Raw genomic sequence first — 13,881 nt, forward strand, 5'->3', positions numbered from 1 at the left:
ACTTCTCATGGAGAAAGAACTTCCTGGAACCTGTCTGTCAGTCTCTGGGCCCCTCAGAGCAAAAACCAAGTTGGCCTCCCCTTGAGGCCCCAGTCCCAGCAGGACCCTGAGGGAGTTGGTGCTCAGCGGTGCTTGTGTGCCTGGGCTGAGGAGAAGGTTGTGGTGGTCATGTGGTTGGCTTTCAGAATCCATGGCTGCCCATTGGCAAGGCCAACCGTGGGGAATGATGAGCACATGACCCACTTTGGGCCAAGGAGACACAGGGGAAGGTCTTCTGGGGAGCTGGGCAGAAGGGAGAGTGCAGGGGTTTTGGAGAAAATGAGACACATGGGCAGGTGTCCTTTTCTTTCTCTGCTTGTGGCTGTGTCTGGGGTTGTAGACTAGAGCTGCTGCAGCTCCTTGGCCTTCAGCCCAAGGAGGAAGATCATAGATGCAGGAGAAACTCAGAGAGACTGAGCTGAAGCCCTCATGTACCACAACTGGAGGCTGCCCTGCCTCCAGCCCCCTTGTGTAGGTGACAGCACACATCCTCTGTGTCAGACCCTCTGGTTTATGTTCTTTGCAGCCAAAAGCATCCTCAACTGATGCAAACAAGACAGTGACTGCACAATAGCATGTGCCAAAGGCCCAAAGTGGGTCACGTGCTCATACTTCCCCATGGTTGGCCTTGCAAATGGGCAGCCTCTCATCCCAATAGCACCATCAGCCCCGGTGGCTTCCCTAGACTGTTTTTCCATCTATCGACTTGGGTGAGAGGGTCTCGAGGTAGAACTGGAGAAAGGAACAATGAAACCCATTTTGAATAGAGGGCTGTTGGTAAAAGACAACTGTGGAAGTTAAGAGCATGTGCTTTGACTTCCGACACATCTCGGACCAAAGCCCAGCCCTCCGCTTATTGCCTGTTACTTGGGTGCATTACTTACACTCTTTAATCACTGGTTTGCTCATCTGTAAAGTGGGGATAATGACAGTGTAAGTGAGGCGGCCCATGTGAAAAGCGGAATGATGTACCCAGTGCTGGGTAAGTACTCCAAAGCCGAATTGGCTGTCTGGTCGCCCAGCCCGGGGAGCTGCAATAGGTAAGGGTGGAAGGGAGGGGAGGAGGAAGACTTCTTTAGCAGAGAACTGCAGATTCTCTCCAGGGGTTCCTCCCATTACTTCCTTCCCCAGTTGCTCCAGCCCATCACCAGCATGGCCCTCCATCCGGGGCTGCCCTGGCTGGACAAGTGCAGTTGGGAAACGAAGGCCTCATGTGTGGGAGCCTTGAGGTTGGCTTTGAGGGGTGGGAGGATTTGCCAAGGTAAGGAAGATCAAGGGAAGCTTGCCAGAAGGGAGGCTGGGAACAGAGCAGGTGGGAGTGGGAAAGGTGCCTCTGGGGAGAGGGCAGAGGCCTGGCCGGAGCGGAAGTCTCTGGGAGGTGATGGGAAGGATGCCTAGAGAGGCAGGGCAGGGAGCCCAGCTGTGAAATTTTCTGCCAATAAGAGGGCAGGAGACTTCTGTTAACAGAGGGTCTCTAGACTGCTCCAGACCTAGAGGCATCATCCCATCTGATAGATGGAGAAACTGAGCTCAGGGAGGCTGAGCCAGTGCTATCAGAGGTAGTGGTGCCATTGTGAGGGGAGGTGCAGCCTGCCTCACTCTATGGCCTACGAAGTTCAAGGGGATTTTTACACTATTAGTTGTCTTCAGCTGCAAGTAACAAAAAACCTGACTGGGGTGCCTTACAGATTAAAGTTTAGCTCAAGTCCAAGGTTTCTGGAGGTAAGGGCCTTCTGGGGGCAGTCCCATTGCTCTGCAATTCTCCCCAAAGTGTTTGCTCTTGGGTGGCTATTTCAGAACCTGGGTGTGTACCTCTCTCTAAACCCTGGGCATGCATAATGGGCACTTGGGAGCTCAGCTATTTCATCTGCAGCAACTCTCATCTATCTTACCACCCCGTCAGCTGTAAGGCAGACATCAGTGAGGGTGGTGATTTGTGGACAATCCCTGACTCATCCCATTTTGCCAGCCTGCCTTGGGCTTAGGACTTCCTGCTGCATCTTCTGCTGAAGGGGCAGGGCCTGGCTCCTCAGGGCTGGGGCAGGGGCTCTAGTCCAGGGCTCTTCCTCAGGTAGTACCACACAGTGCCCCCAGCACCTGCCCACCAAACTGGAAATTCCAGAAATATTCTTGACACCGTCTCCTTTCCAAAGACTGGGTGTGGCAGATGAGGAAGCTGAGGTTCAGCGAGTTGGAGCCCTTGAAGGGCAGGGTCAAAATGAAACAAAAACTGGGCCTCAGGCTGGGTTTCCAAACACCCTACTCTGTACCTTGATAATCCTGTTTCTCTCTCCGTCCATTCCCATTCACTGAGCCGGAAGTCTCCATCTTCAGAGGGAGGTTTTCTGCCCCAAACAGTGTCTAATCAGGAGACTTGCGGCAGTGGCGGTGGTGGGGGGTGGGGGGCAGTGCAGGGGCCTCAGGCTGTTCTCCCTCATCTTGCTGCCTGCTCACCTCACCTCTGTGTGCTCACTGCCCCCCAGAGCACAGCTGTGTCTGCCCCCAGATTGTGGGCCCCTTGAGGGCAGGACCTGGTTCAGGTCCCGGAGCAGCCAGGGTTTGATGCATGACAGATGCCCTAGGCCTGGGTAAGCCCCTCCAGAATGGCTTGCTTGTGTGGGATAGAGAGTCTGGCATCTCTGGGCCCAGCCTGGAAGGGCGCTGGGCTGGCTGGCCAGTGACACACCTGGGGTTCCTGGGCCCCTCCTGGCCACATTGTCGGTGGGCCTCAAGCTCCCTTAGCCTATGACCTCTGGAATAGTGAGCCCGCGCCTCGGGAGGGGCAAGCAGAGGCAAGAGCAGGATGGCAGGTGGCAGGCGGGGCTGCACAGGGGAGCACAGCAACTCCACTTCCTGTGGGCGAGGGCCCCGCGCCTGCCCGGGGGGAGGTTGCACAAACCTTCCTGCGCAGGCCTCGGGCTGCCTGCCTGCCTGGCCCGAACTCCAGCCTGCCTCTTCCACTGGCCACTGCCTCCCACACAGGGCTGGCATCCCTGTTCCCTGCTCTGGGTCCCAGACTGTGTCCTCCATCACCACAGGGTCGGCGAGGGGCTGGGCTGGACACCAGGGCCCGCCCTCCCATCACTGAGCTCCACTCCTTCCTCATTTTGCTGCCGATTCTAGCCCCAAACAAAACAGGTTGAGCCTTTTCCTCCCCTCGTCAGCTCCTCTCTGGCTCATGGCTGCCTTCTGAGTGCTGCAGACGGCGCCGGCCGGGAAGGGGGGCCTGGGCCAGCCCTGCCAGGACTGGGACGGTGCTGCTGGCGCCTGGCCCTCCATCAGGCCAGCCTGTGGCAGGAAAGCAAGCTTTGCCGCGGCAGACGCCTGAGGATGATGCCCCAGCTGCAGTTCAAAGATGCATTTTGGGTGAGTGAGGATGGTTGGGGGCACTGAACAAGTGGAGCGGGCAGAGTTAGGCTGAAATATCCATGCAGGTGATGGGCTGCGGCTCCGAGAGGGGAGCTTTCTCATAAAATAGTGGTTGATTCTTGGTCTTAATCGTCATGGAGGTCCCACCCTTCTGGACTGGAAGGCAAGTGGACTCCGTGAATGAGGGTCCTCCTTTCTGCTGCCCCAGCTGTTTTCTCCTCTGGGAGACCTCTCCCCACAGCAGGAGCTCCTCAGAAGAGGGCAACACATGGGTGGCGGCTTGAGGAGGATGTGTGGGGCAGCAAAGGAGGGGTCACAGATTTAGAGACCAGACAAACTTGGGTTCAGGTCTTGGTTCTGTTACTTACAGGCTGGGCAAGTCATTTCTGTCTCTGAGCCTCAGTCTCTCCATCTATATAATGGTGATAAATAGAAATCAACACACCAACTAAAGCATTGGATCAGCAAGGGGATCCAATGCACTAAAGACTCCAGCCCCTTGCCTCACTCCAAATGGTAATTCTCTTTCTTTCACCCAGCCCCTTGTCCCTTGCAGTCCTTAGGGATCCTTCAAGGAGGCAGCCAGGCGGGCAATTGCTTGCTTACTTTCTTAAATTCAACACAGGCTTAAATCAAGTCATTTCCCCCATGAAACAAGGGCACCCAGCCAGTGGTAGAGGTAAAGTGACTTGGCCCGGGCCACATAGCCTGCAGCCCAGCTTGGACCCCTGGATCATCTCAACATTTTTCCAGCTGTCCTTCAACTCCCCCTCTGCCCCTCAGCTCCAGCTATGCCCAGGGCTCTGGGGAAAAGCTGAGACCTCTCTGGTTGGAGCTGGGGAATACGGCTGTCCTGGGGTGCTGCCTCCAACCCCGAAGAGGACTCGCTGGCCGCTGAGCCCCAGCCAACTGCCCTGTCCTCCCCGGGCCCTTTCCTGGGGCTGCAGCCAGGAGGATGAGAGCCACGGAGCCAGGCCTTCCTTCCCTTCCGGCCAGCTCCACTTGGGGCCTGTGGCCAGCGTGTGAGTGTTCTGCTTCCTCTGCACTGACTGCACAGTAGGCAAAGGACCCCACATGGGGAGGGCACCTTGTGCCTTTCTGGGCCTCAGTTTCCCCATCTCTACAAAGACAGGGTGGGCGCAGTCCAGAGAATCAAATGGAGGCAGAGCTGCCTCAGCCCATCCGGAGGACCAGGCACCAGGATGCTCAGGGCCCAGGCTGGCAGCTGGAGCCCTGGGGGTGGGGGATGTGAGTCACCACCTTGCTGCCCTGCCTTGGTGTGCAAAGTTGGGGGAAGAGGTAGGGCCTGGAAACCCAGTCCACTCTGTAGCCCAGGGCAGGCCAGGACCCCTTGACTATCTTATCACTGAGACCTCTGTCCAGGCTCAGAGCCTAGTGCAGAGCTGGGCAAGGAGCAGCCCCTATGGTAGGATCTGGGCACAGGTAGGGGTGGCGTATAAGGGATCAGGGTGTGGCAGCAGCAGCAGAAGCAAGCAGCCAGCCCCTGTGGAGCTTCCTGAGCGGCATCCTGCCCACACTCTGAGCTCATCACACCTCTGGGCTTCCTGGCCTCCAAGTGCCTGCTCTCCTCTGTGGCTGGCTCCCTGGGTCTGGGGTGGGCATATAGTTTCCCTAGGGAAGGCCAGAGCAGGAAGGGGAGAGAAGTAGCCAGTGGGAACCTTTCACACTGAGTCTGGGCCAACGACCCGAAAGGTCACTGTACGCATCAAGGCATCACCTGCCCCAGGGCTCTGGATTCTAATACCTGTTCCTGATGCTCAGCCCATCCCAGTGCATAACAACTAACATTTGCTGAGGACGAAAGATGTGCCAGGCGCTCTTCTCAAGATGAATGCATATTCACTCATTCAATCCTTCAAACAGATGCTACTGTTATCTCTCTTATTCAGATGAGGAAATTGAGGCACAGAGACATTAAGAGACTTGCGCAAGGTCACACTGCTGGGATTAAACCCTGGCAGGCTGGCTCCAGCACCTGTGTTGTCGCAGGATCCCTCTATCTTTCATATCATGGATCTTTTGGCTTCGGGGTAAGAGGAAATCCTCTTATCTCCCAGAGGGTTAAGAAGATCAGACAAGGTGGCTAGAACAATATTTTGAAGCTTCATTTGTAGACAAATCTGTAAAACAGAAAAGGCACACTACTCTGACCGCAGGTGTTATGTTAGGAACAGCCCAGCCAGCTTGGCCCTTGTTTGGGCCTTCCCCCACCCCAGCCCAAGGCACTGTCATTAAACCCTGATTCAGCCTGCCAGCACACTGTTTAGAAATGACTGATTTTTAGGCCGGGTGCAGTGGTTCACGCCTGTAATCCCAGCACCCTGGGAGGCCAAGGCAGATGGATCACTTGAAGTCAGGAGTTCAAGACCAACATGGCCAACATGATGAAACCCTGAGTCTACTAAAAATATAAAAATTAGCCAGGCGTGGTGGCATGCTCCTGTAATCCCAGCTACTTGGGAGGCTGAGGCAAGAGAATGGCTTGAACCCAGGAGGTGGAGTTTGCAGTGAGCCGAGATTGCGCCACTGCACTCTGGTCTGGGTGACAGAGCTGACAGAGTGCAGGGACCCTACTTTGGCTAAACTAGAAAGATCATGTTTGATATCACAGCCCTTCAGTTATCACCCATATCACCTCACCCATACAGAACACGGGGCAGAAGAGGGGAGCTAGCCCTGCTGTTTCTGGCTTTAGCTCACAGTAAGGGAGGAAGCAAAAGTGGTTTCTCAGGAGCCAAAGATGATTTCCCTAAGAGCTTTCCTTAAAGCTCATATACTACACTCCTAGGAGACGTCCCCTAGCTTTTACTCAGGTCCTGTGAACTCTAATTCCACCCACAATTTTAACGAACTTGGCATGGGGTCTTTTAGCCTGTAGATGTAGCAATTGGTGGCAGTCTGCACAGTACCTGATACACAGTTGGTGATGGATAAATGCTGGTGGACCTGGACTATGAGAGGACATTTCACAGGCAGGGCAGCTAGCAGCCTGATTGCAAGGAAGGAGGCAGAAACAGTCTGAAAAGCAGCTGTAATGGTACAGAAGTAGTGGGGACACTCAGAGTGGGAGCAGACACAGTCCTGTCCCTCGGTCGGCCTGTTTTTGTAATTTTATCAGTGTGGCCACACAGTATTTATTTATAGCCTGATTTTAGCTGCAGCCGAGTGTTCAGATGCACGCTGCTGTAGGAGTGAGGCAGGGCAGACCAGCCACAGAGGAGGGAAGGGATAATGTGATTTCTGTGATACATGCAGATGATAAAGAGTATCATCCCTTGGCAGGAAGTTTATAAATGAGCCTCAGAGTGGGACCTGTCAGTGAGACAAGGTTGAGTCTGCAAATCCCAGCTGTCCGAGCCGAAAGGGCGTTAGACCTCATGTTGTCTGGCCTAGCACTGAGTCTAAGGAGCTGGGAAACCCGGAGAAGGAAGGGTCCTCCCCCTGCCCCTAGTTTGTCACTGCTCCACTCCCAGGAGGCGGCCGAACTATTGCAAGAAATGTCTGTCTATATCCTCTGCACAGGGCTGATGAGTGGGGTACCAGCTGAGGATGTGTTCATAGAATAAATGAATGGACAGTGAATGTCTCCATGGTCCATTTCCCTTCCTGAACCCATTTTTTACTTCATTTCACTTTTTTTGGAGACAGAATCTTACTCTGTCGCCCAGGCTGGAGTGCAGTGGCACAATCTCGGCTCACTGCAACCTCCACCTCCTGGGTTCAAGCAATTCTCCTGTCTCAGCCTCCCGAGTAGCTGAGATTACAGGCATGCACCGCCACATCCGGTTAATTTTTGTATTTTTAGTAGAGGTGGGGTTTCACCATGTTGGCCTGGCTGGTCTCGAACTCCTGACCTCAGATGATTCACCCGCCTCGGCCTCCCAAAGTGCTGGGATTACAGGCATAAGCCACAGTGCCCAGCACTTCATTTCACTTTTGTTATATTCTGCAAAGTGTGTGTGTATATATACACACACACACACACACTGTCTAAAGAAACAAAATCGACTAATATAAAATCCTAAAAGGAAAGTGGGGAAATGGAGAAAAATAGGAAAAGAAAAAGTACCTTTAGTCTAATCACACAACTGCTAATATATTGCTGTGTTTGGGTGAGATTGCCTTACATAGGTGCAAGCATATTGTGTACACAATTTCGTATTTTCCCTCTCTTTTAAAAATTTTTTATTTTTGCAGAGATGAGGTCTCCCTATGTTGCCTAGGCTAGTCTCAAACTCTTGGGCTCAAGCAATCCTCCTGCCTTGGCTTCCAGAGTGCTGGGATTACAGGAGTGAGCCACTATGCACGACCCTCCCTCCTTTTTTTTCTAGTATTCTAAATTTTATTTTAAATTGTAGTGAAATACACATAACATAAAATGTACCAGCTTACCCATTTTTTTTGGTGTATGGTTCAGTAGCGCTAGTGTTCACACTTTGCCACCCTCTTCTTTTTTTAGCGTAACTCACTCCATCAGGAACACTTGTGGGTGTGGACATGGGTTCCTCATTTTTGGCGACACCGATGTTCATGGCCACACAGTTCTCTAGCTTGTGAATTTGGTGACTATGCTGTGATTTTTTTGCCCAGTCCCCCATTGCTGAACATTTAGGTTACTGACAATTATGTATTATTCTGGACAGTAACACCATGGGTAGATCTTTGACTGTAAAGGTTTTTCACTTGGGGATGATTTCTTTGGGCAGAGGAGGCTAATGGCTCTTTTCTAGGGAAGGAGGCATTTCTGGGTGAAAGAGTGGGGACAATTCTTTAGCCATGGGCACTAGCAACCTCTTTGGGATCCCCCATAGTCCTCTGGTTGGGCAGGAGCTTTTTCACACAGAAAGGAGGGACCCCAGAATGGCCTGGAAGGATCAGGGCCTGTGGGTGGGGCCCTGCTGGAAACCAGAGCCTGCTCTGACTTTGTGGAAGGCCTTGCAGCCCAGCAAACTGCTGTGGCCTTGAAGGCCCTGGACATCCTGCCTTTGCTGCCACCAAGTACCTTCCCAGCACCTGCCTGGCTGCATCTGTCAGAAGGAGTGAGGACGGAGGCTCTCCCTTTCCTGATTGAGAAAGCTCTTTAAGACCTGGTGTTCCCTGTAAAAAGCAGAGAGTCTAGCAGTGTGTCTGGTCGGCAACTCGTTGTGAAAAGTGGGGAAATAAGCATTTATACTGGCACAGGCTTGTTGTATTAACAACAAAAATCTGTGGATGGATGCACAGGGAGCTCATTAAAGTGGTTGCCTGTTGGGAGAATGAGAGAAAAGAGAGGGTGAGGGATGAGGCTGAGCGTCTGTGAATGTTTTCAGGATTGATGTTTTATACTGTTTGATTTTGAACCATATGAATGTATTAATCATTCAAAATTAAATCAAACAATTAAAATGAAAAGATGACATTTATTTCAAGTCCCATGAAGAATTTTTCCCTGAATCCCAGCTACTTACCTCATCCCCTGAGGAGCAGCAATGCTGCCTGTTTGCTGAGTGCCTGTTCCGTGCCAGGCATGGTGCCATTCAGTCCACACGCTCCCAAACCCATCTTCAGTGTCTTCCTGACTCTGTGATGGGACCTAAGGCACGGCAGGATTAGGACCAGACCAGGGTCACCTGTGCAAGGTAGAGCAGGGACTCCCACCCAGGTCTGTCGAACTCTATTGCCCTCTGCCCCTGAATTCTAGAGAGTTTGTTCTTGCTTCTATTTTAATTTCTGTAGGATGAAAGGACGGCTCCCTACATGTTAACACTGGTGTCTATGGGTTTGGAAGTAGGATTCTCTCCATCCCCCATCTAATTTTCTGCAAGTCAATACAGAGTACCTGTGTCATTAAAAAGAAAATATTTAAAAAGAAAACTAAGCAATTCCTGCTTTCAAGACTGAGGGGTGTTTCTACGCCAAGTTTGTGGTTTGCTAGCACGCCCTTTCCACACACTCTGTGCATACTTTGTGGTACATGGGCCTCTGGTGACCAAGAACTTGGTTCATCTGTGCCCGTTCCACAGGACGTGGCCGGCTGCTCAGGTGTTAGAAGATTGCAGAGGTTTGTGGTCTTGCTTGCTCTGCTTTCGCGATACCTGCAGATGGTCACTACCAGGATTTGCTAGCTGCAGGATTCTGGGTCGATTTGGTGTTCTTAATTCAATTTTATTCTTGATAAAAAACAAGATCTGTTTCTTGATGACCTGCTTTGTGCTCCAGTCCCCAGGAACCCACGTGCTTTTCCTGGCTGCTCCTGGCATCTACACAGAGCTAGGGCAGCCCCTGGGATGGAGAAGGAGGGCCTTGCTTTGGGCTTTGGAGGGTGGGTGAGGATTTGAGATGTCAGGAGGACAAAACGGCACTCAAGGTGGGAGGCACGGCATGGGCAAAGGTGTGGAAGGGGGTTTGGAAGACAGTTTTCTGGGCCAGAGCATTATGCAGGGTGACTGGTAGGAAGGGAAGGCACGAGCTGGATTGTGAAAGGTCTCTGTCCTAAGTGGTGGTAGAGATACTTTCTTCTGCCTCTCTGCACCCTCTCTGGTGGTGGCTGTTTCCTCTCGTGCAAAAGAGAACAGAGGCTGCAGGCTGTGAGCGGGATGCCCTTCCTCCTCACCCAGAGCCTGGCTGACGCTGCAAACCACACAATGGAGGGAACTTTGGGTGGAAACCAAGACTGCCTCTGCTTCCAGCTAGAGAGGATGATGCCCTGGGCCCTGGGCCGCCCACACCGGGATTCCCATTTGGGTTGGCTCTGGAAGGTTCCTCCCTCACAGACTCAGTAATGACCCATCCTCCAGGCTTAGAAGGAAATGGCTTCTTGGGAGGCCGAGGCGAGTGGATCACCTGAGGTCAGGGATTCAAGACCAGCCTGGCCAGCATGGTGAAACTCTGTCTCTACTAAAAATACAAAAAATTAGTGGGGCATGGTGGCGCGTGCCTGTAACCCCAGCTACTCAGGAGGCTGAGGCAGGAGAATCGCTTGAACCCAGGAGGTGGAGATTGTAGTGAGCTGAGGTTTCACAATTGCACTCTAGCCTGGGCAACAAGAGCGAAACTCCGTCTCAAAAAAAAAGAAGAAGGAAGCGGGCTTCTTTGAAGCCTCACCCAGCCCTCACCCACACTTGCTGGATGGCCTTGGAGAATCATTTTCCCTTTCTGAACCTCAGTTTCCTCATCTGTAGGATGTCAGGGTCATCATCACTTAAGATAAGGGCTTTGAGGATGGGGTGGCTCAGGGCAGTGCTAAGGGACCACCTCCTCCTGCGGCTCAGGGCAGCGCTAAGGGACCACCCCTCCTGCTCACCGTAGTGGGGTAGCAGACCGGGAACAGGTTCCAGGGGACCCAGATTTATAATTGGATATGCACCTATAGGGTGAGCCTTATACATAGATCTTGCTGTTTCCAGAATGCCTCCTCCACTGATGTTCAGCATTGCATGTTATACTCCACCATTAGAGAATCATTCCTTTGGTTTCAAGTAACAAGATGATCTATGTTATCTCACTGAATTCCAGCAATAGTCCTGTGAGGTCAGTATTCTTATTACTGTTTTACAGAGAGGAAACTGAGCCTCATGGAAGGGATGTGGGCCTGGGGGATGCCACAAGGATGGAATTTTGGACTGGGCTAGGCCTGGATGCCACCTTCCCAGGTCTGGGTCAGAGAGCCCTTTGCAGTTAATGGGAGGGTGTGGTGGTTTGCTGAGGCCTGGCACACTGAGCAATGGGTGATGGAGCAGGCAGGAGAGTGACAGCTCCTCCCACTTGTGTTGACAGGCCACCCACCATTGGGCAACAGGAAGTGCCAGCTGGAGCCCTGGAGACCAGCAGCCAGTGTGGGGATGCGGTGGCCAGATGGAACTCAGGGCTTCCCAGCTGTGGAAACAGGAACGGGAAATAGTCACACTGGGGAGGAAGTGAGGAAGTGATGGGCTGAGTGAGGCAAGAGCATGCCTGCATGGCTAAAGAGAGTGACCAAGGTTGAGAGTAGTTGGAGACAAGGTCAGAAATAGAACAGCGGCCAGGCGGGGTGACTCACGCCTGTAATCTCAGCACTTTGGGAGGCTGAGGCGGGAAGACCACTTGAACCCAGGAGTTCAAGACCAGTCTGGGCAACACGGTGAAACCACTGCTCTAAAAAAAAAAAAAGAAAAAAAAAGTACAAAAATTAGCCGTACCTGGTGGTGCACACCTGTAGTCTCAGGTATTTGGGAAGCTAGAGTGGAAGGGTCACTTGAGGCCAGGAGTTGGAAACTGTAGTGACTGCATGATCATACCACTGCACTCCAGCCTGGGCAAAAGAGTAAGGCTGTCTCAAAAAAGAAAAAACAAAGAAAGAAAAGAAATGAAGCAGAGAGCCAGACTGTAGGACTGTCATTCTAAAAAATCCCAATGCCTAGGCCACACCTCAGGTCAATTACATCCCGATTTCTGGGAGTAGGACCTGGACATCAGTATTTTTCAAAGTTCCCCAGTGCCTCCATGTAGAACTTTAGGTTGACAGGCGTCAACATAGATAATTGTGGTAATTAGTTACCATTGCTGGCCGAGCGTGGTGGCTCATGCCTATAGTCCCGGCACTTTGGGAGGCCCAGGTGGGCGGATCACCTGAGGTCAGGAATTCAAGACCAGCCTGGCCAACATGGTGAAACTCTGTCTCTACTAAAAATACAAAAAAAGTAGCCAGGTGTGGTGGTGCGTGCCTGTAATCCCAGTTACTCGAGAGGCAGAGGCAGGAGAATTGCTTGAACCTGGGAGGCAGAGGTTGCAGTGAGCCAAGATTGTGCCACTGCACTCCAGCCTGGGAAACAAGAGCGAACACTCAATATTAAAACAAAACAAAACAAAAATTACCATTGCTGACAATGGGCATACATCTAGTTTGTACCATTTTCATGATCTCATTTGACTCACCTGAGTGAGCAGAGATTAAAAGTTTTGGGGGGGGGGTGGTAATTATACGTACATAAAATTGACCATTTTAACTATTTTTAAGTATATGATTCAGAGGCATTAAGAAACATTCACTATTTCCTGAACTGCTTCATCATCCTGAACAGAAATTTTACCCATCAAACAATAACTCCCCACTCCTTCACCTCATACCTTGTTCTACCTCGATTCTACTTTCTAGCTCTATGGATTTGCCTATTCTAGTCATCTTCTATAAGTACAATCAGATAATATTTGTCCTTTTGTGTCTGGCTTATTTCAGTTAGCATAATGTCTTCAAGGCTCATCTGTGTCATATCATGTGTCAGAATTTTCTTCCTCTTTATAACAAAATGCTATTCCATTGTACACATATACTTTATTTTGTACATCCATTGATCCATTGATGGCCACTGGGCTGTTTCTTTGAGCTATTGTGAATAATGCTGCCATGAACATTGGTGTACAAGTACCTGTTGAAACCCTGCTTTCAATTCTTTTATATATATACCTAGGAGTGGAATTGCTGGATCGTATGGTAATCCTTTATTTAATTTTTTGAGTAACTGCCAAACAGTTTTACATTCCCATCAACAATGCAAAAGGGATCCAATTGCTTCATATCTTTGCCAACTGTTGTTAATTTCTATTTTTTTTTAAATCATAGCCACCTTAGGAGGCATGAAGTGGTATCTCATCGCAGTTTTGATTTGTATTTCTCTAATAATTAATGATGTTGAGCATCTTTTCATGTGTTCATTGGCCATTTGTATACCTCCTTTGGAGAAAGTCTATTTAAGACTTTTGCCCACTTTTGAATTGGTTGTCTTTTTATTGTTGAGTTGTAGGAGTTATTTATATATTCTGGATACTCATCCTTTATCAGATATATGATTTGTAAATATTTTCTCACACTCTGGAGTGTCTTTTCAGTCTTTTGATATTGTCTTTTGATGCACAAAAGTTTTTCATTTTGATGAATGCAATGTGTCTACTCTTTGTTTTGTTGCCTATGATTTTAATATCATATCTGAGAAATAATTGCCAAGTTAAATATCATGAAGTTTTCCCCTATGTTTTCCTTTTAAAATTTTGTAGCTTTAGGTCTTACATTTAGGTGTTCAATTCATCTTGAGTTCATTTTTGCAAATGGTATAAAGTAAGGGTCCAGCTTCATTCTTTTGCATGTGGATATCCAGTTTTCCCAGCGCCATTTGTTGAAGTCTGTCCTTTTCTCATTGAATGGTCTTGGCACCTCTGTCAAAAATCACATGACCATATATGTTAGGGTTCATTTCTGAGCTCACAATTTCCATTCTATTGGTTACATGTCTGTCCTTATGACAGTACCACACTACTTCAATTACTGTAGCTTTGTAGTAAGCTTTGAAATCAAGAAGTGTGAGTCCTCCAACCTTATTCTTCTTTTTCAAGGTTGTTTTGGCTCTTCGGGGGCCTGAGTAGAGCTGCTTTTGTTGTTCCCATTTTATAGGTGAGGAGACTGAGGCCTGGACCCTCCTAAGTTTGCCCAACCTGGACTGG

The 13,881-nt window shown here is 50.4% G+C and overlaps 1 protein-coding gene across 1 annotated transcript in view; it reads left to right on the forward strand.

Moving 5' to 3' along the window:
- Positions 1–2,893: 2,893 nt before the first annotated feature.
- PSTPIP1 (proline-serine-threonine phosphatase interacting protein 1) overlaps positions 2,894–13,881 on the forward strand; it is a 41,424-nt gene continuing 30,436 nt past the window's right edge. Inside the window, exon 1 of the mRNA XM_017870364.1 lies at positions 2,894–3,405. Within this exon, the coding sequence (XP_017725853.1) occupies positions 3,370–3,405 (36 nt within the window). The 5' untranslated portion in view covers positions 2,894–3,369. The remainder of the gene's footprint in view (positions 3,406–13,881) is intronic.

The sequence above is a fragment of the Rhinopithecus bieti genome, unplaced genomic scaffold, assembly GCF_001698545.2.
Source record: "Rhinopithecus bieti isolate Rb0 unplaced genomic scaffold, ASM169854v2 scaffold_662, whole genome shotgun sequence".
NCBI classification, from domain to species: Eukaryota; Metazoa; Chordata; class Mammalia; order Primates; family Cercopithecidae; genus Rhinopithecus; species Rhinopithecus bieti.